Source organism: Haliotis rufescens, unplaced genomic scaffold (genome assembly GCF_023055435.1).
Source record: "Haliotis rufescens isolate VD_foot unplaced genomic scaffold, xgHalRufe1.0.p SCAF_10, whole genome shotgun sequence".
Lineage (NCBI taxonomy): Eukaryota > Metazoa > Mollusca > Gastropoda > Lepetellida > Haliotidae > Haliotis > Haliotis rufescens.
This window is the reverse complement of record NW_025963780.1, coordinates 8,967,973-8,992,667: the sequence shown is the minus strand read 5'-3', so window position 1 is coordinate 8,992,667 and position 24,695 is coordinate 8,967,973. Positions and strand designations below refer to the sequence as shown.

The following is a 24,695-nucleotide window of genomic DNA, read 5'->3' as shown; positions in this document are numbered from 1 at the left end:
CCATAACACCAATGCTAAACAAACATACCATGTGCAAGACGAAGAATAGGCTTCACTGATCGTGACCATGCAGTGAATCGAACCCTTCATCTTCAGATCTCTTCAGTTATTGTCATTTTCCACGTGTTTGTGTGTATGTTTGTTGCTTAACGCCGCACTCGGTAATATTCCAGCAATATACAACGGTCTGTAAATAATCGAGGACAAGACAATCCAGAGATTGATTTCATGAGAATCGTAGCACGCAATTGTACATGTATAGGATCGGATGGTTTTCATGTGATAAGATTGTAGTTGTCTTACGCACAAACATTGTCTAAATATGGTCAATAAATAATCCACGAAAATAAAACAGCTCAAATGGCTTGACAAATGTGATTTTATTTCGTACAAAAATGCATGAAATACCTTCGGTAATCTCCGTCAAATACCGATAACATCCGACATCAGGGAAGCAACCAACTGCTAACGATTGCGGTATGATTAATCAAAGGATGATTGTTTCTCAAACACGGGATCCAATCCAAACTTGCATATATAGATCCGCGAGTCATAACGTGCTGGGCTTCAACAACTGTATTTACATTCACGATATCGTCCTGTCCCGAAAAGAGAACGCATGCTTTCAGTCAGTTTGCCTCGCACATACTCGACTTTCCCCAGCATGAGGGAAAAGCCGGACATATCCGAAGATTCTCTAACTCCGAAAATACACACGGCGATCCTACATTCAATGAAATAATTCTGAAGACGAAAAACGTTCACTGCTTTACGTTCAATACACATTTGTCAGTACAGATATTTAAATGCAGTTTTTGTGTATTTCCTAAATGTGTCTATGAAGGTCAGCTGTATGTGTACAGGAAGTTCTGTAGTACTCCTGGTATCTATTACAAAGCATACACTCTATTCGGGTCAGGGCTACATTCACATAGTCTACATACCGACATGGTCAACAATATAGTCCGCCCAATACGGCCACATATATATGCACCTGTTTGTTTTAGGTTTTAACATCTGACAATTCAAAACATCTCAACATGGTCTGATATATTTTGACACGTGTGAACATTGTCAGTGACTAAATAATAAACAATACATAGTTATCCCTCGATGTTCAACAAAAAGAAAATCGTCAGGTATCGCAATCAGACAAAATCATCCGAAAGTTCTACAAATCCTTGTTCTCCAAGAAAGAGCCGACAAATTTAGATCACGAATGATTGTTCTCAAACACATATATAGTTAAGTTCACGAAATCATGAAATAAATATAAGAGCATCTGGTCAGACAACAAATGGTATTTACAAGCATATTCGCAATCTTGACCTTTCATGGATCATGGTTTAATAGTAACATACACATAAATAAGTATAAATACGCATGTAGACATTAAGTGTTCACGACATCACGAACATCACGTCATAAGACCAGTATATTATGCACATGAACATGGAAGTGATTCCCACTCAGCCTTATCATCACGTCCTTTTAGGTCTAAACAAACCCCTGCTACACAAGAAGTCTCACCTTTAACTGTCCATAAGTTACCCAAGAAGGTGTCTCGGTCGCACAATGTTGGAAATAGATCTCAAACAACATAAGTCCTTAAGCAAAGACAGCGTAAAGGTTGTGTACATACATGCAGTAGCAACACATCTCTCCTAAGTCTGTGGATTCAAAACATCAAGTGTCAAGGAAATGGTTGGGATCAAAGTGAAACAGATGGATATTGGCATGCCTTGGCGTGGGATACGTGTGGGTGGGCATACTACCATAAGGTCTTACACGTTTACCTTTTTGGTTAAGCTCAGGAGAACGAGTATTTACGCTGACAAGCCATGCAAGGATACAAAATAGGGCAAATATGGGATCCATACTCGACCATCGGACTCTTGAACGTCCAAGGGACACAATTCAGTTTTATACCGGCGTGTCAGCTGAAAGCGGAAGGAGCGGGGATCGCTGATGTTTACCAGTTTGGCGGAGCTCAAGAGCCCTGGTATAATGCTGACACACAGGTGGTTTTGAAGTATTAATGCTGTAACATGCGATTACACAATGATGTGATATCTTAAACATATTTCTCTTCCAAATACGCCGTTCGTATGGCTTACATACACTCTATGATTACAACACGGGTCCCTTTCATCCGAGTTTGTTCCTGGTAGAACTCGGAAATAATTGTTTTCATTTTGTACCCCAAATCGTAGTACTTAATACAAAATGACAATAACCACTGAGTACTGTGGTTGAGTAAGTTATACAAGAACTAGAACGTGACAAAGTAGTACCAAACAGGTCAATCATCCACAGAGGCTATTATAATAGCTTATATCATATATAACCAGCGGATAACATTTATAGGAGACATTCCAGGATTGACCAAGTACTATGTTTAGACACATAAACTCCTCGCTGGTCACAAGTACATGACGTTCCAAAATGACTTTATTAATCGCTTACCAATCAAATATTAAATGGCCTTTCCAAACATGAGAATCATGTACACAATCACAGGTGCTCCGACAATATCAGTCAGTTGATAGACACAACACACGAATATCCGGTTGACTTCAGGTTGAACTTGTCATTATCCTGAATGACCGTCTGGTGTCGTCACAATGGGCAGGCCATCATCTCAACGTCACTTCCGACCGGCAGGAATTTCCCCACTGAAATACATTATATACCTGCAACCTCCAGATCACTTCAAATCCTGAACCATCTGAAACCTTAACAATACTGGCTTGTTATGTCTGATCTTTCTATGATATCAGAGTCACATGACTGGAGCCCGATCTAACGTGGAAATAACAGTAATCGACAAATGCTCATTCAAGTTTGAAGTCCTTCAGTGGCAAGGTGTCTGTCAGATGTGATCTGTAGTTTTGTGTTGACTCTCGTTCTCCAAAAGGACCAAATGGTAATTCCAAAACAATCAGAGACATAGCAGCAATATCGTTGATCATCAACGTTGGAAACATCATCAGCAGCATTTCGAAAAAACTGGTTCAACATCATAAGGTAAAATAATAGGCATAAGCAGCACCACAAAAGTTAATCTCATTGGTGTTCTTTGTCATCAATCTTTATTGACGTTTCATGTATCTATCTGGCAGCACCAAACATTACAGAGACATCGTCATCGCTTGATGATCATTTGACACATTCTTCCCTACAAGGTCATAGAATATTAGATAACACAAGAGATAGCGACAGAGGGGTAGGTTAGCGTGTCTGTTATCATACATCAGTTACTTTCTTTTGTAGGCGGCGAAGGGGCATTTCAAGGCTGTAGGAATCGCTCACAGTAACATTGTCAATGTTGATGTCATCAAACATATCAATATCTACATCGCTTACAGCGTCAGGAGCAAAGTAGTCCTCGTCACTAGCCATTCCCGGCCTATAATTATCATACTCAGATTCATACGCCGCTGACCCCGAGTCAAAGTTCACAGCAGGGTCACTCTTTGACATTTCACTGCTGCTGGCGAGAGAGGATACGCTGATGTTGTCCAAGGTTGTGGGCTGTTTCCCGAATATCAGTGGGATCAAATATGAATGCTTGATTTTAGGACTTCCACACGTTGATGAAGCATTGGATGACATAGCTGAAGCGTAATCCTCCCGATCGCTGGGGATATAGTCCAGACTTCGACAGTGCCGTGGTGGCATGGTGTGGGCTTGACGACGTTTCACTTGGAAAGGGTTAATGGACAGACGGTTATGCTGAGCTGGAATAGTTTTTGAAGAATCGTTTTGTTTAGGATCATCACTATCTGGTTTGGTCGGACCGTTTTGGTTTGCAGCTTTTGGTCTGGGAATTCGACTGGATTTACTGACCTCTCTGGGAGAACGCCCCGCCCTGGGGCTACTCAATCGGGGTCTGAGGGAGGGCAATCCGTCACATTGACAGTGTGGTTCTCCAGTGAGCTCCTGCAGCAGTTGAGTGAGAGATGAAGATGCTGAAGGGACTGGAAACTTTGGTGTAGGAGGACATCTTGGTATACTGTTGATGGTATCACTGGACCTTGAAATCTGCCTATCCAGACTGCGATAGGGAATATCAAAATACTTCATATCTAAGTCATAATATTTCCCTTCTGGCAAGGTAATCTGACGAATATAAGAAGGTCGAGAAGGTTTTAATTCTATCGGTTGTAACAACACAATAGATGAATTGTCGCTCATGGGTCGAGAACTAACAGAGTCTTTGTCATCGTCAGATACATTTGTCAGTGGCCTTTTAAAAACTGCAGATCGTCCCTTTGGCAGTCTGGGTGATTGTCTCGCTAGGTTTTCTTCAGACAAAACACCATTCATCTTTTGCTTGTCTCCCCCCGACGGCACTCTCCTCAACGCAAGAGATGGGCTTTCTGGGCTTGGAGGGAGGATGGACATAGTCTTACCATCAACACTTACCACAAGAGCAGACGTTGGCGTAAGGGTTGAGCCGGAAGAGTTACTCTCCCTTGACCCAGAGGATGATCGTCGGATCTCTGGTTTGGGCGCTGGTTTGGGAGGAGACTTCTTTTCACCGTTGGTAGAATTCCTATCTGAAGAGGCATTGCTTTTCTGAGACGGCGTAGAACAGTGTGACCTATCAATGGGCTCTCTATAAACTGCTGTCACAAACTTCTCTTCGTCCTGTCGTATGGGAGTAGCAGAAAACGGAGGACGAGCAACGCTCTTCAGGAAAGGTCTGTTTGGATGTGAAGGGGAGACGACTTGACCAAGTTCTTTGATAATATTGCTCATTGGTATAATCTCTTTCTCTGGCATATCCTTTTCAAGTAAGAATGCTTTACTATTTCTGATATTAGGATCCTCGGGAATAGAATCGTCAGGACTAGGCATCTTCAAAGGCTGCTTCATAAATGGAGCTACCCCTGCAAAGACTAAAGGCGTGGGCCGAGCATAAAGAGCCGTGGTGTTCCCACTGGGAGGCTTACTCGTCATGTCATGGGTGGTTCTTCTTATCGGCTGGGAGGAATTCTGTCCCTGGAAAGTCTGCGTCATCTGACTCTGACTGCGAACACTAGCTGGACTAGTGGCTGCGGAGGAGTCGGTGGGACTTGTACAATGAGAAGGCACGTTTCTGTATATTGTATTTTCATTATTCGATTCTTTGAGACTATCAAACATTGCATTTTGTATAACATTGCATCTTGACCTGTCTGTCTTGCCCTGCATCTTGATGTTCATGTAATGTATGGCTGGCAGCTCTGGGGACTCCACTCTTCCCTGATTGTTCACGTCACCAGACAAACAGTTTGTCACGGAGGAATTGCTCAACTTTCGCAGTGGGTTCCTGGGACTGTCATTACTGTTCTTCCTTCTGGAATTCTTACTTAAACTCCCAGGAGGAGTGGGCATATTACCTCTCTGCGAATCTAAGCTTGGCTGCCGCTCTAAACTAATAGCACCATAGCCGTTGCCACCTCGCCCTTGAGAGGTCAACGAACCCTGTTTTACGGAGTCCCGGATATTATTTCCACTTCCGTATCTCATAGACATACTCTCGCGTGATTCACGTGACGGAGGTCTGGGTAACCGAGGGCTGTCGGGTGAAAGAGGGGACGGGTAGTCTGGGAAGAAACCCCCCGACTTCCGGCAAACGAGGAAGTATGTGATCATTTCCCCTTTTCCCTTGATGCTGATCTTGCCGCGACATTTGAACTCGTACACCTCCTTCAGTCGCGAGTACACCTCCTCCGTCACCTGCAGCAATGAAATGAATGCGGTCATAGATATGTCAATTATTATATAACTTACAGATTATCAACATACAATAATTACTATAATTATTCAAACACAACATACATCATAATTTTGCGACTTTAGACAAACGAATTCAATACATTTATCATACATACATGTCTGTTCATATGTACATGTCATGACAAGTAGTACATGTGCTCTAATAACGTTAACGTAAAGTTACTGAAGCACGTGTACCACTTGTGACCAGAAGCATCAGTCCACACACAGCTTTCAAAACGTTAAATGCACATACATTAATTCTTAGATACTTCAAACGTTAGAAGTTTTAGAAGTTCCAAACATAATTAAATTCCGTCTCTGAAATGTCCTCCCTATTCACCAACATTTTATTAGACACATTGTATGTTATTGCACTATCTAATCACTATGAGATCAACGCACAAATGGTACTACTTGCCTGTATGTAATCTGGCCTGCCAGTACTTTCCATACGACTAGCTACATTGACGGTGTTCCCCCAGATGTCGTACTGCGGCTTCCTGGCCCCGATCACGCCTGCGACCACTGGCCCGATGCTCATCCCTGGAACATTACCAAGTCAATAGAAGGTAAACCACACCTGCACCAATAACCCCACTTACCAATTCTCGCCCGTCTAAAGCGAATAGCATGACGTCATAGATCCATACCAATTATATAATTATGGTTGTCTGGGACCATGTCTGAATCATTTCAAGGTCCCTCGTAATATAGGCTTGGTAGCTGTAATCTCATTGGGTAGAACCCTGCTCATTCGGCCATGTTGTTGGGGGCACGTGACTAAATGGTGTTTTAAGCCATGACAGTAGTACAAATGTATCTCTGCGGCCCATTGTCCAGGTAAACCAATTGTCTATACTATGAGCAACGATGTCACATAAGGGCGATGCCACACAGTTCTATACTCTCTCCCTTACAGTATGTGTGTGTGTGTGTGTGTGTGTGCGTGGGTGGTGGGGGAATCTATACTCTCTCCCTTACAATATGTGTGTGGGTGGGTGGTGGGGGGTTCTATACTCTTTCCTTTACAGTATGTGTGTGTGTGTGGGTGGTGGGGGGTTCTATACTCTCTCCCTTACAGTATGTGTGTGTGTGTGGTGGTTGGGTGGGTGTTTGGGGGATCTATACTCTCTCCCTTACAGTATGTGTGTGTGGGTTGGTGGGTGGTGGGTAGTTATATACTCTCTCCCTTACAGTATGTGTGTGTGTGGGTGGGGGTGGGGGGATCTATACTCTCTCCCTTACAGTATGTGTGTGTGTGGGTGTGGGTGGGGTGGGTGGTGGGTTGTGGGTGGTTCTATAATCTCTCCCTTACAGTATGTGTGTGGGTGGGTGGTGGGGGGATCTATACTCTCTCCCTTACAGTATGTGTGTGTGTGGGTTGGTGGGGGTGGGGTGGGTGGTGGATGGTGGGTGGTTCTATACTCTCTCCCTTACAGTATGTGTGTGTGTGTGGTGGTTGGGTGGGTGGTGGGGGATCTATACTCTCTCCCTTCCAGTATGTGTGTGTGTGTGTGTGTGGGTGGGTGGTGGTGGGTTCTATACTCTCTCCCTTACTGTATGTGGGTGTGGGTGTGTGGGTGGTGGTGGGGTGGGTGGTGGGGGTTCTATACTCTCTCCCTTTCAGTATGTGTGTGTGTGTGGGAGGGTGGGTGGGTGGGTGGGGCGGGGGGGATCTATACTCTCTCCCTTACAGTATGTGTGTATGTGGGTTGGTGGGGGTGGGGTGGGTGTTTGGGGGATCTATACTCTCTCCCTTACAGTATGTGTGTGTGTGTGTGTGGTTGTGGGTTCTATACTCTCTCCCTTACATTATGTGTGTGTGGGTGGGGGTGGGGTGGGTGGTGGGTGGTGGGTGGTTCTATAATCTCTCCCTTACAGTATGTGTGTGGGTGGGTGGGTGGTGGGGGGATCTATTCTCTCTCCCTTACAGTATGTGTGTGTGTGTGGTGGTTGGGTGGTTCTATACTCTCTCCCTTACAGCTTCTGTGTGTCTGGGTGGTGGTGGTTTTGGTGGTGGTGGTTCTATACCCTCTCCCTTACAGTATGTGTGTGGGTGGTTGGTTGGTGGTTCTATACTCTCTCCCTTACAGTATGTGTGTGTGTGTGTGTGTGGGGGGGGGGGGGGGGGGGGGGGTTGGGGGGATCTATACTCTCTCCCTTACAGTATGTGTGTGTGTGTGGTGGTTGGGTGGTTCTATACTCTCTCCCTTACAGCTTCTGTGTGTCTGGGTGGTGGTGGTTTTGGTGGTGGTGGTTCTATACCCTCTCCCTTACAGTATGTGTGTGGGTGGTTGGTTGGTGGTTCTATACTCTCTTCCTTACAGTATGTGTGTGTGTGTGTGGGGGGGGGGGGGGGGGGGGGTTTGGGGGGATCTATACTCTCTCCCTTACAGTATGTGTGTGAGATGGCGGGGGGGGGGGGGGGGGGGATCTATACTCTTTCCCTTACAGTATGTGTGTGTGTGTGTGTGTGGTGGGGGATCTATACTCACTCCCTTATGGTGTGTGTGTGTGTGGGTGGTGGTTGGGTGGGTGGTAGGGGGATCTATATATACTCTCTTCCTTACAGTATGTGTGTGTGTGTGTGCGTGTGTGGATGGTGGCGGATTCTATACTCGCTCCCTTACAGTATGTGTGTGTGGGTGGGTGTGGGTGGATGGTTGGGGGGATCTATACTCTCTCCCTTACAGTATGTGTGTGTGTGTATGGTTGTGGGTGTGGGTGGATGGTTGGGGGGATCTATACTCTTTCCCTTACAGTATGTGTGTGTGGGTGTGTGTGGGTGTGGGTGTATGGTGGTGGGGTGGGTGGTTGCGGGTTCTATACTCTCTCCCTTAGTGTATGCAGGTCCAAACTACGCGTATGCTGCGTCCTATCACATTGACGTCTCAAGAGGAACCACGCTCTCAACACATGCACACATCGACTATTATTTCGATATATTTCGGGGAAAGTGAATTAGGTCTAACACTGTTTTTACCGATAATTCAGATTTATAAAGTGTGAAAGTTTAATGTAGGACAAAAGTCTTAAGTGACGCAGGACTTCAACGTTCATACACTTTGGTGAAACAGCGGTACTGACAGACCGAGGACTGACTTCTGAAGGAATGCTCTTCCACCTACAGTAGTAACAGTGGCTACTGGTGACTTACAGTCATGGTCGTGTTGGAACCTATACTCCACCCGTCTGACATGGCAACATTGAGTGTCCAGTGTGTGGCCCGAACAGTGTACTACTTACCGACTTTTAGAACAAAATTGTTGTAGGAGTTCTCGTTGATGTTTCTGAGCTTCTCCTTCATCGCAAACACAAATTCAGCCAGGACCGTCATGTGATGCGTCACGGAGACGTCGTTGTCCTTCAACAATCACATAAACTTCAAACAACGACCATATTCAAATTTGTTAATTACCGGTACGATATCATACATGAATAAAACAACACACGTCCAGTGTTGAAATACCCTCCAGTCCCACACCAACCTTCCTCCTGTCTAAACTGATGTTGTATTTATCTTGGTGTTGCCATTCAAACACTAATTTTATATGTACTTGGATCTGGGTCATATTGCATATAAATGGACATTGTTCACAGTGAAACCTTGACAGGTCTTGGCCACAAAACAGTGAGGATGTAGTGAGTGAGTGAGTATGGTTTTTACGCCGCTTTTAGCAATATTCCAGCAATACCACGGCGGTGGACACCAGAAATGGGCTTCACACATTGCACCCATGTCGGGAATCGAACCCGGGTCTTTGGCGTGACGAGCGAACGCTTTAACCACTAGGCTACCCGACCGCCCCTGTCTTAGATGTAACTCTACAGTGAGGATATGTCTTAGATGTAAATCTACAGTGAGGATATGTCTTAGGAGAGGTATTTGAATTATTGCAGCTTGTGCATGTAGACATGACTTTGATAGGGTGAGTGGGTGGTTGTGCGCTATAGCTTGGCAGGAACGTGATACTAGCTGACAGGACACCTCATTACAATACCAGCTCATTATACTGCAACCAAATTGCTCGTTTTCTTGAACTACAAAATACACAGAGTACAAAGGCAACTTTAATGAGGCGACGTAACACATCGTCTTTCTCAGGGAGCTTTAACATTTACACATCAGCTTGTCCCAGTTCTTCATGTGTTGGTAATTGAGAGTATTCCTTCGATTTCTATGACATATAAATGGAAACGAGACATTCCTGAGCGACATAAGATCGTCCTAGTGGCAGAGCAGTTGAGTGAAGTAGCTCCCTCACCTGGATCAGATGTTCCGGCATTAAACCAATGGCTGTCATGTACGTGCTGCCGATGGTCTTGATCTTGTCTATAGCTCGAAACCGGGGCTCATTCAGTAGCTAAGAATATAAAATGAGGGGAATGAAAGGTGATATGAACCGCTAAATTATCCAAAAGACTATTTGAAAATTGCATTATAGGATAACTGACTACTAGATGAGAGAGCACTAAATCAATCCGGCGACATTGAAGCAACACCATAGCAGGGGCTAACACATTCCAAGCCTCAGACCCGGCTGCTATACATGACGAGTGAATGCACCAACGCAGAGAACCCCCCACCGCCAGTGAATGAATCCACACAAACCAGTGGTTGATAGCAGGAGTGTCGCCGTCGGTGATACGGTCGGCTTGGTTACAAATAGTAACAAGAAAACAAAGTCATCGATACCCCCCCCCCCCCCCCCCCCCCCCCCCCCCCCCCCACCCACACACACACCCACACACACCCACACCCCCACCCCCACCCCCCACCCCGCATACAGTCACAAACATTATAGTTCTATGTACCTAAATTTTCGACAAGAGGTTCATCCTAAAGCTTTAGAGTGCAACTGACGTTATGACTGATGATTAAACCAACATATTCCCTCTGAATGTTTTCAAAACTTCACAAGGATAAGCAAGGATACTCTTCAATAGACACAATAACACAGCTTTTTTTTATAACAATTTTGCATATTTTATTTCTAATCAAACAAAATGAAACCCTCATCTGGAGAGGTGTTTGCTAGCCTCACCTCGTCGAAGTCAGCGATGATCTCGTTCAGCACCCGGAGACACTCCACACCCTGATTATTGGCATCGAGCTCGATGTAGAAGTCGGAGAAGTTTGGGATAGAGGCGAAAACGACGCCCACCTTAGTATACTGCTGGCTGTACAGCTCCTGGTGAAACACAAGATTACAGCTACTACCACAGATACATGCACAATGCCGACATCTACATTTGAGTCGCCTCACCATATTGAGCTCGGGGTGATCTCGGGAAACAACACATAACATTATACGTTGTAGCCGTATCACTCGGGGTACATGTGGTTTCATGCGTCCAGCGTTAGGTTTTATACCACAAGCCGGTGGCGCATAAAACCACATGTACCCCAAGTCATACAACGAACTTATCTTAGCAACATGTTTTAATATGTCATTTTGAAACTAATACAATTTCAAACTTGACAGAAAACAGCTGTTCGATTGAGCTGATTGACTTTTATTGACTCGGAAAAAGCGTGCGGCTTTTTGCTTCTCCCGCTGAGTAATCAACGTGGAGCCTGTTTTCTTCGTGTCGGAGTGTAAGGGATTAATCTCCCTCCAAGAAATATATTTCTCTCGCAGGCGGGATACCTAGTATTTTATCAAGATGGCGTGGACCAATCAGATCTCGTCCTTGCAACATGGAGGTACGATGAAGTATTTTATCAAGATCATGTGGACCAATCAGATCTCATCATTCTGACATGGAGGTATGATAATCAATGATGGTCCTTGTCTAATCAAACAGTTTTCCATATCCAAAGACCAACAACCATTATCTAATGAGTTTTCCTTCCTTATGTTTGAGTTAAACTGTCGACTTAATTTTTGGAAAATGTATAAATTTGCTTCCCTATTTTAAATGAAATATATATTTGTATGTAATGAACCGACCATGTGACTCCTACTGCCGTTGTCGATGAAGTGTGCGGCGACGTGGGTGGGGAGGAGGTTACACAGGATCTGGCGGTTGTTGGTCTGCAGGTCTGTCATCTCGATCTTCTCCTCCGTCGCCTGCAGACGCCAGACTACATGATTACATGCATTGGAACCCGCTCTAACATGCTGCACTCGCGGGAAAACATCTTCGTCGATCAAAACCAGATCCAGTAATAATGAATGAAAACACTCGTTAGCACAGGAAATGATAAGTTTGTCGTTCTGTTGCCAATGAAAATAAATATAAGTTCCTGTTAAGATGTACCTTTATCATATATTATGGAAGATCTATCTCAATTGAAAGTTCTAAACTAAATTCCAACATCCATATATTTCATTTATCATGGCAGACACTGTAGAGTATAAGTGGTCTGTATCGTGGTCTACATCTTGCACGCTGTATGTATGTACTTTCATCGCTGTAGCCCGTACTACCGCAAAAGAAGATCAAGAACATGTTAAGGGTAGGATGCAATCGTTAAAAAGAAAGAAATATGTCGCGATGACAAACATGTACTTGAAGTTATCTCCCTTTGATCATATTGAGTACAGTCGAAGCACCTTGACGAGGAAGCGTTATCTTCGACTGACGAAACATACATTTCTCAGCCATTGAGTGAGTGAGTATGCAGGGAAGGGCATCAACAATGTGTACACCGAGTCTGTTTGGGAAGTCAAACTCGGCGGATAAAGGGTCACGCAACTACCAAAAGTTGGAAAGATCGAAGGTGGAAGTTCTACTGACGCACCTGAGCCTTCCACAGGAAGTCTAGTCTGTTTGTCCACTCCTGTTGTCGACCCTGGACAAACAAGGTGATGATGAAGATGATGAGACACACGATGCCGGACACGTGGGTGGGAATTAGGGGTTCGCTGAAACAGACAGAGGTCGTTGTCAGTTTTTGAAGCTTTCGCCACCCTCATGTGTCCATTTGGAATTAAAAGACAAATATATTTCCCCACACAGTAAATTATGTTCTTCTAGTATGAGAAAAGAATCAACATAACACTATGGGAAATAAGAGCGATGTTTGTATGTACACAAGTTGAACATGTTGTTTCAATGCAGTTATGTTCACTTGGTGCAGATCTCGTAAAAACAAGTCACTCCTTTTAAACCTTATTGTAGCCTTATTTCAAAACGTAATTACCCCAATTACGTAATAAACGTTTTCTGACGCCAAGCTTACACACAGTTCTTGGAATGTCGAAACTTCAAAATCGACTTGAAATTATAGGTGTACAGATTGTATTCAACTATTGATAATTCGTATTTGTCCTTGGCCTAATGGCAATACAGCGATGACATTATAAAACATGATTCTTTTACATCTCTACTCGAACGATCGATTCATTGGAATGACAGAATACTGAATACAAACCCCCTATAAAGGAAGGCATTGATATCGTGTCGAATGAAACCCGCCATATTTACTTTTCGGAGAACCCATCACACTATCGCGGTTGAACAATTGCACTTATGTCGTTACGTTAAACTGTTTTGTATGTTAGTGTTACGATATTCGCGTCTACGATAAGTGGATAACACATGTGTTTTCGTCGATCCAATTCGTGCTCTGTGCGTGAACGACTTGGTGGCAATCCTCAGGCAACAACTACATGTACGCACTAGGGCACGACCTATAATATTCAGATGGACATTTTTAGAGACAGATTATCATTGCTGTCACTGATTCCTGACATATGATTCCCTTTTGTGATAAGGAGCCAAAATATATTCAGGACACCCCGGAACAATTTATAATGGATCTAAAACCTGAGGCAAGTTGGTTTTCTAAGGATTTTTCTAGAAGAATAACTTTTTTTCTTAAATCTCCCAACGAAAAATATATAGTTTGTACTGTGCGACAATTACCACAGTCAGCTTGTGGCGTGACTGCAGTGTGGCTTTGATGACAATAGGTTACCTTCTTATCGTCTCCGTTGCGCCTAATGAGTTTCCCGAATTCGTGCCCTTGCCATCAAAATTGTCAAAGACAATCTTATGTGTAAACTCCATCAACACCAAGTAGAAAGCCGCCATTATGAGCATGAGAGCGAGGCGGATGCAGGAGGACAGCTTGAGGAACACGGACACACAGATGAAGGACACAATGGAGCTCAGGTAAATGTACTGGGGCATATCGCACTTCAGGTGGTTGTCGTTTGATGACGTCATCGTGATGTTGGTAAGAAAGGCAAATATATTCCCACCCTTGCAACAGAACTGTAAAAAAACCATATGAGCTGTGAAAATTCCCGAAGCACATCACACAATTCAAAGTAATTGAATGAGTGTAGAGGTAACAGTCCAGCCAAACGCCGTGGTCTGGCGTCACATTTTATTCTGCTGGATTTCGAACCCTGGTCTTGGGCGCGATGATACAACCGTGACGTGGCTAAGTTGCACTGTTGCAGAGTTGTGTTTATTAGATACAGGGAGAAACTGGACGTGAGATCGAGCACTACATTCGCCAGATTATGGGCCTTGGTCTATCAGCCTCATACCCGCTATATTCTGGACGTTAGGTTGAAAAGCCATGATATATCGTTAATACCGATCAAGGCAGCATCAGACCGAACTTACTCAAGAAATGTTTGGGTTATAGGGGTAATGAAAGATGTATATTGGGGATTCTTTCGGGAAATGCTGAAACGTTGAAGGTGTTTCAGTGTGTACGCATTTAGAGATTTCAGTAGATGCAAGCGATGAGCTACCGTTTACCTTAAAACCAAAGACCCGGGTTCGAATCCTTACATTGAATAATATGTAAATCCAATTCTTTGGTACCTCTACCTTGATATTGCTGAAACATTGCTCAAACTAATCGCAACTTTTTAATGAGAAAAGGTGATGTGAAATGCTACATTCATGCGCTTTGAACAGTATCTCTTTTGACATCACAGGCTGTCAGCCTGATGCTGGAAAGGCCATGGTGAAGCCTCATACGTTAACACTGGGTGAAACCCACTAGCACTAGTATGGTGTTATTGAGAATAGCCCCAATGAAACATGCTGAAAACTGAAAAAATGACGAAAATGAAATTTCAATATGGCTGCCGTGACAAATTTTAGAAACACCATTGCTAAATGGTTTGATAGGCATTACTTAGAAGTTGACGGATGACAAGGTAGACACAACACCTACCTATGTTATCCCACTCATGTATGCAATTGTTGTTACTGTTAATCCTCCACCTACCATATATATTCTGTACTATGTCCCTCATTCAGTCTTGCTTGACAACGGAATATAGGATCTATACCGAAACGTCGCTTGTTACAGTATCAAAGAAGTTGTTATCCATATAATTGTGTCTACCTTAACACCATTGCTGGTATTTCCCACTTCATTTCAGGTTTCGGAGCACTCGTCGAAAATATAGTGAAATTAGAAACATGGTTTATATGAAGGTTAAAGATTCTAGGTTGGTGAGAAAGTCCAATGTTGTATAATGAAGAAGTACTTGCTGTATATATAAACTTCATAAAGATAAATACATAGCCCGAGGGAAGGGCAACTATGATACTTTCAGTATGGCTGTCAAATAAGCTAAAAACTAAACTCTTTAAATATCGGAGGGTAACTACAAATATTTTGCTAAATATAAAATGCGCTTTGGTTTGGAACTGTTGATCCTATTGTTTACAGGCGCCTTTCAGAAATTCATCGAATCTGCGTTCTTTGTTTATTCTAAACAGGTGATTCTAATATGTTGTTGATACTTTGCAATTATCAAGTTGAAATTGAATATCTCACAAAAGAAATGGACACTGTAACTTGAAGTGTTTTGGCCCCTATCATTGTCCCAACAGCGGGCAGTGTCGCCACAATAACCGACACCCATACCAGTCTAGTAGGGGCCATTGTGATTGACAGCCATGGTTTGCCTCGCCACGTGATCGGTCTGTAATTACAGCATTACCTCCGTCATTAAAACGAAGTCTGCAATAAAATATTTTATTCCAATGATCACCCATGTTGGGTCTGAGAGGAGAATGGGTCTTCATCTCGCGTGATAATGAATGATTACCGTTTAACTATCTCGAAGATTATAATGTTATTTTCTGATTTTTTTAAAGGTGCATAATCCATCCTAATTTCCGAAAAATCCCAAATTGATTGGCTCCAAAGTCTGATTGATTAAAGACTATTTCTCTCGCAGATGAAAATCATTGATTTAAACTAGAAATGCTTTTTTCTGTCAAATGTAAAATTTAGAGAAGTGATACTTAGGACGAAAAGAGCAAATCTGCTTAATTCTCATTTTAGAGAACATTAATGGAACCAAAGCAGATCACGAATGGAAATTAGCCTCTTGAAGAAATTATAGCGGTAATGATATGGTTGATATTCAAAGTGTAACTATTACCTGCCGCCCCCAATGGGAACTACTTGGAGGTCTAAAGTAAATGGAGTGCCCACATTTCAATTAAGAGAAATCGTCATATGACACTATATTTAACGTGAACCCAATCTAGCAGTATTTGAAGACGCTATCTTCAATTATCGATCACATACTTTTGAAGCGTTCAATTTCAACATTTCTTGTCCAGTGCATATTGAATTCAGTTAGTCTAAATTAAAGGCCTGAAGGTTGGAATGAAAGCGCATTAAAAGAACTTCCCTGCTATTCTGAATACAAGTACAACATGACACGATGATGAGTTTTGTTATGAAGAATGGGATCGGGGTCTCTCTAAAGCAAACCGTCTTTGACCAGCCAAACATAGCTGTATGATGTAACATTAGCCGACTGTAGACTAAACTCACCACGTTAACTTGAGCAGTAGCGTAGATGAGGACGATGGTAGTTATCATAATAAACAGTCTCAAGGCGGCGGACTTCCGAATATCAAAAGGCGTGCACTGGAATAAATGAGCAGTTATGCGAAATGAATTTCTCTACTGTCTTGTTATATTAGGACAGTTGTAAACACTCACTCTCTTAAACGAGAAGATTGCGCAGGTTATTGGTTACAAAACGTCAACATGATCAGGTTGAGTGGCATCGAGCCAATGTAACGCAGCAAGGAAGAATGCGCGTGTAACTGACCTTGATCTTGACACTGAGAATGAGCATTAGGACGATGGCGATCCACGTGAAGGACGCAAGAAACAGCATCAGGAGCAAAAGTGTTCTGTAACAAATATAATGAGTGCGTGAGCGTGTTTCTTAGCCATTATCATCAAATAAAGGTATTACCTAGATGTGATATAAGGGCGTCACGGTGATGATATATTAACTTTCACTTTCTTTTCAACCATCAGGTCGTCAGCCATTGTAAACACCGGTTCGACATTGCAATTTTGCGACACTCATGATGTACTAATTCTGCCTGATACGACTCTGGGGAATAGACACAGCTGTCACCTAATCATCACCTGCAAATATATACCACACCTCACCTGGCCAGCCAGCATCTGACCACATTTACCAACATACACCTGAACTCACCTGGCCAGCCAGCATCTGACCACATTTACCAACACACACCTGACCTCACCTGGCCAGCCAGCATCTGACCACATTTACCAACATACACCTGACCTCACCTGGCCAGCCAGCATCTGATCATACTTACCAACATACACCTGACCTCACCTGGCCAGCCAGCACCTGATCATACTTACCAACATACACCTGACTACACCTGGCAAGCCAGCATCTGATCATACTTACCAACATACACCTGAACTCACCTGGCCATTCAGCATCTGATCATATTTACCAACATACACCTGACCTCACCTGGCAAGCCAGCATCTGACCACATTTACCAACATATACCTGACCTCACCTGGCCAGCCAGCATCTGACCACATTTACCAACATATACCTGACCTAACCTGGCCAGCCGGCATCTGACCACATTTACCAACATACACCTGAACTCACCTGGCCAGCCAGCATCTGACCACATTTACCGACATACACCTGACCTCACCTGGCCAGCCAGCATCTGACCACATTTACCAACATATACCTGACCTCACCTGGCCAGCCAGCATCTGACCACATTTACCAACATATACCTGACCTCACCTGGCCAGCCGGCATCTGACCACATTTACCAACATACACCTGACCTAACCTGGCCAGCCAGCATCTGACCACATTTACCAACATATACCTGACCTCACCTGCCAAGCCAGCATCTGACCACATTTACCAACATATACCTGACCTCACCTGGCCAGCCGGCATCTGACCACATTTACCAACATACACCTGACCTCACCTGGCCAGCCAGCATCTGACCACATTTACCAACATACACCTGACCTCACCTGGCCAGCCAGCATCTGACCACATTTACCAACATACACCTGACCTCACCTGGCCAGCCAGCATCTGATCATACTTACCAACATACACCTGAACTCACCTGGCCATTCAGCATCTGATCATACTTACCAACATACACCTGACCTCACCTGGCCAGCCAGCATCTGACCACATTTACCAACATACACCTGACCTCACCTGGCCAGCCAGCATCTGATCATACTTACCAATATACACCTGACCTCACCTGGCCAGCCAGCATCTGATCATACTTACCAACATACACCTGAACTCACCTGGCCAGCCAGCATCTGATCATACTTACCAACATACACCTGACCTCACCTGGCCAGCCAGCATCTCACCACATTTACCAACATATACCTGACCTCACCTGGCCAGCCAGCATCTGATCATACTTACCAACATACACCTGACCACACCTGGCCAGCCAGCATCTGATCATACTTACCAACATACACCTGACCTCACCTGGCCAGCCAGCATCTGATCATACTTACCAACATACACCTGACCTCACCTGGCAAGCCAGCATCTGACCACATTTACCAACATATACCTGACCTCATCTGGCCAGCCAGCATCTGATCATACTTACCAACATACACCTGAACTCACCTGGCCATTCAGCATCTGATCATACTTACCAACATACACCTGACCTCACCTGGCCAGCCAGCATCTGACCACATTTACCAACATACACCTGACCTCACCTGGCCAGCCAGCATCTGATCATACTTACCAACATACACCTGAACTCACCTGGCCAGCCAGCATCTGATCATACCTACCAACATACACCTGACCTCACCTGGCCAGCCAGCATCTGATCATACTTACCAACATACACCTGACCTCACCTGGCCAGCCAGCATCTGATCATACTTACCAACATACACCTGACCTCACCTGGCCAGCCAACATCTCACCACATTTACCAACATACACCTGACCTCACCTGGCCAGCCAGCATCTCACCACATTTACCAACATACACCTGACCTCACCTGGACAGCAAGCATCTGATCAAACTTACCAACATACACCTGACCTCACCTGGACAGCCACACTTCTGACCACACACAGCAACATACACTTGACCTCATCTGGAAAGCCAAGACCTGACCTTACCTGGGTAGTATCACCGCCTGGAGTCCCGCAGCAGATAGCAGCAGCAGCAGGGAACAGATGAGGCTGCCGCCAAACGCAAAGTCCTCAACTGTCTGATACTGTCAACAACCAGGAAACACATACACTGCTGTGCCATGTAGGCAGGATATAGAGCACAGTGCGACATGGCCGTGACAGTACATTCGAGTAGAAGACAACTTGGAGATTCTCATGTTTCCAAATAACATTAAATATCACAGACATCTAGTAAATCGGTTTGTTTGTGAAAATTTTTTAGGCACAGATGTTCACCAAGTATGTTCGGAGACATAGTTGTATACAGAGATAGTTTCATCCCTCGTGTAAGAATGGTGTGCTTGTCATGAAGGTTAGAAGTGGCTTTTGAATCAAATGTCTTTGCAAAGTACACGGTGTATTGTGTAAAACAGATGTACCAAAGTTATAGGAAAACATATTTTACAGACTGTTGGCAACAGTTGATCCTGCATTGACATTTTCAACAGCACACTTACAGTATGCTATGCTGCGATCTAGTTGATGACAGAGAGTTATAACAAAACATATTGTCATCTACGACGTGTGCATTTTCCTTACTCTGCGTTCCGTCTCCGAGCAGCGGAATCTGAGGGTAATGACATTCACGTGGTTGGTCTTCTCCCTCTCCACACTTCTGGCTGTGATGGCCTGGGCCAGGTACTTGTTGACACGGTCCCGAGGTTCAGGCAGGTGGGAGTGCCTACAACAGCACCAATTCACATTCTAATAAATCTCATGATGCCATGCATCGCAGACAACTGGTTCTTTTGTAGGTATTGATGGACAGCCATAAAGGAAGTGAGTGCCATTGAACGACTGTGTTTTCCCTTCCTTTACGCTGTGTAATTATAAACATGAGAAATATGCTGACAAACCAAAGATCATGAACGGGACGCATCTAAATTAGAATCCCAGATACTGTCACAGTAAAGGGAGGCAACCGATAAGAACAACCATTGGCGAAAGCCATCCAGCTGCCAGCCGCAATGGAACTAAGTGAGTGTGTCCGCAGTCCGCAATATTGCAGCTATATCGCGGTGACCTGTAAGTAGTCTTAGTCACGCAAATCAGCTGTTGACAACGCGGGAAAAAACACACCGTTGGCCCACGACGATATACCACCAGACAGGTCACATGCTGTAATTCCAGGAGGCCATTACGACATGTATGGTGCATGGTGTACTTGAGGCCCGGAAGCCACTAGGGAGACACTACGAGGTTGAACCTGGATTATGAGCATGTTAGAAACAAATTGTCCACATACCGTTCCTTGAAGGGTTTACGTAGTTTGTCTGTCATCGAGGCAAATACACTCTGAAATTCAAATGTAATGTTAATAACACGTGATGTCCAACTAGTTATCATGTAACGGAAACAAAACAAGACATTATTTTCTTGAAACATATTCAGAACGATAATGTCTTCTATTTGATCTTTCAGAGACTTGCATCAAGGCGACCGTTTTCACCAAGCATTCCACAAATCCGATGTAGCATGTAATGTGTGTCTACATGTCTGTTCTCTTATATGCGTGGTGATCCGGTGTACTTGTTTCATGGTCCCTGTAATATTTATGGGTTCATGGGGATACTTGGCATGCAAAGAGGTAATTGACTGCTGGAACACCGGTTTTCAAGATAAGATGGGGGTAGACCTAGTTCTTTATGGCTTTAGTATCTGGCAGCAACATTAACATTCATCACCAGTCACTTCTTCCAAACCATTCAATTTGTCCCTGAATAATATTGGTGATTAAGAATAATAATCTACAAGAAGGGATGATACTGGAAACACTTCCACAGTGTACGAAGCAGTCAGTGCAATCTACAAAGTCATTACCAACTTCAGGGTGGACACCGGGAATATACACAACACAGTGCACGGAGCAGTCAGTGCAATCTACAAAGTCATTACCAACCTCAGGGTGGACACCGGGAATATACACAACACAGTGTACGGAGCAGTCAGTGCAATCTACAAAGTCATTACCAACCTCAGAGTGGACACCGGGAATATACACAACATAGTGTACGGAGCAGTCAGTGCAATATACAAAGTCACAACCAACCTCAGGGTGGACACCGGGAATATACACAACACAGTCTACGGAGCAGTCAGTGCAATCTACAAAGTCATTACCAACCTCAGCGTGGACACCGGGAATATACACAACACAGTGTACGGAGCAGTCAGTGCAATCTACAAAGTCATTACCAACCTCAGAGTGGACACCGGGAATATACACAACACAGTGTACGGAGCAGTCAGTGCAATCTACAAAGTCATTACCAACCTCAGAGTGGACACCGGGAATATACACAACACAGTGTACGGAGCAGTCTGTGCAATCTACAAAGTCATTACCAACCTCAGAGTGGACACCGGGAATATACACAACACAGTGTACGGAGCAGTCAGTGCAATCTACAAAGTCATTACCAACCTCAGAGTGGACACCGGGAATATACACAACACAGTCTATGGAGCAGTCAGTGCAATCTACAAAGTCACCACCAACCTCAGGGTGGACACCGGGAATATACACAACACAGTGTACGGAGCAGTCAGTGCAATCTACAAAGTCATTACCAACCTCAGAGTGGACACCGGGAATATACACAACACAGTGTACGGAGCAGTCAGTGCAATCTACAAAGTCATTACCAACCTCAGAGTGGACACCGGGAATATACACAACACAGTGTACGGAGCAGTCTGTGCAATCTACAAAGTCATTACCAACCTCAGAGTGGACACCGGGAATATACACAACACAGTGTACGGAGCAGTCAGTGCAATCTACAAAGTCATTACCAACCTCAGAGTGGACACCGGGAATATACACAACACAGTCTATGGAGCAGTCAGTGCAATCTACAAAGTCACCACCAACCTCAGGGTGGACACCGGGAATATACACAACACAGTGTACGGAGCAGTCAGTGCAATCTACAAAGTCATTACCAACCTCAGAGTGGACACCGGGAATATACACAACACAGTGTACGGAGCAGTCAGTGCAATCTACAAAGTCATTACCAACCTCAGAGTGGACACCGGGAATATACACAACACAGTGTACGGAGCAGTCTGTGCAATCTACAAAGTCATTACCAACCTCAGAGTGGACACCGGGAATATACACAACACAGTGTACGGAGCAGTCAGTGCAATCTACAAAGTCATTACCAACCTCAGAGTGGACACCGCGAATATACACAACACAGTCTACGGAGCAGTCAGTGCAATCTACAAAGTCATTACCAACCTCAGAGTGGACACCGGGAATATACACAACACAGTGTACGGAGCAGTCAGTGCAATCTACAAAGTCATTACCAACCTCAGGGTGGACACCGGGAATATACACAACACAGTGTACGGATCAGTCAGTGCAATCTACAAAGTCATTACCAACCTCAGAGTGGACACCGGGAATATACACAACACAGTGTACGGAGCAGTCAGTGCAATCTACAAAGTCATTACCAACCTCAGAGTGGACACCGGGAATATACACAACACAGTGTACGGAGCAGTCAGTGCAATCTACAAAGTCATTACCAACCTCAGAGTGGACACCGGGAATATACACAACATAGTGTACGGAGCAGTCAGTGCAATCTACAAAGTCACCACCTACCTCAGGGTGGACACCGGGAATATACACAACACAGTGTACGGAGCAGTCAGTGCAATCTACAAAGTCATTACCAACCTCAGGGTGGACACCGGGAATATACACAACACAGTGTACGGAGCAGTCAGTGCAATCTACAAAGTCATTACCAACCTCAGAGTGGACACCGGGAATATACACAACACAGTGTACGGAGCAGTCAGTGCAATCTACAAAGTCATTACCAACCTCAGAGTGGACACCGGGAATATACACAACACAGTGTACGGAGCAGTCAGTGCAATCTACAAAGTCATTACCAACCTCAGAGTGGACACCGGGAATATACACAACACAGTGTACGGAGCAGTCAGTGTAATCTACAAAGTCATTACCAACCTCAGGGTGGACACCGGGAATATACACAACAGTGTACGGGGCACTCAGTGCAATCTACAAAGTCATTACCTCACGTTCTGAAACCCTAGTCAAACTGAGAGACACGTACATTAACATCTCAAGCCAGAGTACTTACGAACTTATGAACTGGTTTCTCGTCTTGTGTTGGGGTAAGAACATTCTGGAATGGGATTTCAGCATTGAACTTGACGGACTGCATCAATCGCATGACGCAGTTGGTGACGTTCCGGAATGACAACTTCTTCGGCCGTAAACCAGTCCAGTCCTTCTGATGAAACACGCCGGGCTGTATTAAATTAAGATGTCTTAGTGTTTGCGTTTCTTGCTTTGTGTTTTGTATACAGAATTTTGAAAGTGGACTGACTTATTGGGGGATTGTGTGTTCATAGCTTAAACATCTGTGAACATGGTAATGCCATATGGCAGGGAGGAAGATGTTTTTGTGTTCCCTACATTGATCGTCACAAGTCCATCATCAAAAGTATAGTGTAAAAGCGAACTAGCAAATGACATTATTCATCAAGACAAACTACATTCTGTATTAACGTTCCGAATGTCCGTTTTCCGTTACGAACAACAAAATGTTAATGCCACTGTCTATTTGGAACTGACAAAACAATTATACTTTTTGTGCAAAGATTATTATCAACCCTAGAACAGAAAGTATCTGGTTCAGGACATAATGAGGGATGGTTTGAATACAGACAGGGGTCACTTTAGTCATTTTAGCAGAGGTCATTCAAGATGGATATATTCACAAGAACACAAAACATGTTGCTGCATCTATCAATCTAGTTACAAAATACACGACATTGTAGCTAACATTAATAGCATTAATACAAGCAGGTCATGAAAACAAGAAACAGATAGCTGAAGATGTAAAACAAACATATGGTCCGTTGAAATTGATAAAAGCCGTCAGGTGTAGTCTGTGTAAACATGGCAAGTTACCCAATTTGATAGCCGCGCGCACGGAATGCTGGGTAATTAATGGCTGGCAATCAACCTGTATCTCCCATCCAGTGTTTAGTGTAGCTTCTAATGGACTCGGTATCACGTCCACTCACTGACTTACCCCCACGATAAAACATACTTGCTACACAACGAATATCAAAAGATGGTTCTCAGAGAGAATTGTCTTGTTTTGATACTATTCTTTATATTTCAGTTCCAACAGCGAGTTATCATCTAGGCCCTAAATAGCTGGCCCTACACAGCCACAGTTTCCGGGATGCGCAGAATATTAGCTCAGCAGCTGAATCGTGTATAACCGAAACGGTAACTATCTCGTGCGCATATCACCGTTGCTTACAATGATCAGCAGAAATGGGATATTCGGCGTCTGTTGCGAAGAAGGAAATATAAACAAGTATTCTTATTCTTAGATGAACGCAAGATAAAGGTTT

At 44.0% G+C, this 24,695-nt stretch overlaps 1 protein-coding gene across 1 annotated transcript in view; it reads right to left on the bottom strand.

Annotated features, from left to right (window-relative positions):
• Positions 1-365: 365 nt before the first annotated feature.
• LOC124125393 (adenylate cyclase type 1-like) overlaps positions 366-24,695 on the bottom strand; it is a 119,516-nt gene continuing 95,186 nt past the window's right edge. Inside the window, exons 8-21 of the mRNA XM_048386747.1 lie at positions 23,405-23,575; positions 20,515-20,564; positions 19,809-19,950; positions 19,215-19,312; positions 16,827-16,911; positions 16,544-16,639; positions 13,697-13,995; positions 12,518-12,641; positions 11,724-11,843; positions 10,815-10,961; positions 10,035-10,133; positions 9,016-9,133; positions 6,188-6,312; positions 366-5,727 (exon numbers count right to left, since the gene is read on the bottom strand). Coding sequence (XP_048242704.1) covers positions 3,247-5,727; positions 6,188-6,312; positions 9,016-9,133; positions 10,035-10,133; positions 10,815-10,961; positions 11,724-11,843; positions 12,518-12,641; positions 13,697-13,995; positions 16,544-16,639; positions 16,827-16,911; positions 19,215-19,312; positions 19,809-19,950; positions 20,515-20,564; positions 23,405-23,575 — 4,155 coding nt within the window. The 3' untranslated portion in view covers positions 366-3,246. The remainder of the gene's footprint in view (positions 5,728-6,187; positions 6,313-9,015; positions 9,134-10,034; positions 10,134-10,814; positions 10,962-11,723; positions 11,844-12,517; positions 12,642-13,696; positions 13,996-16,543; positions 16,640-16,826; positions 16,912-19,214; positions 19,313-19,808; positions 19,951-20,514; positions 20,565-23,404; positions 23,576-24,695) is intronic.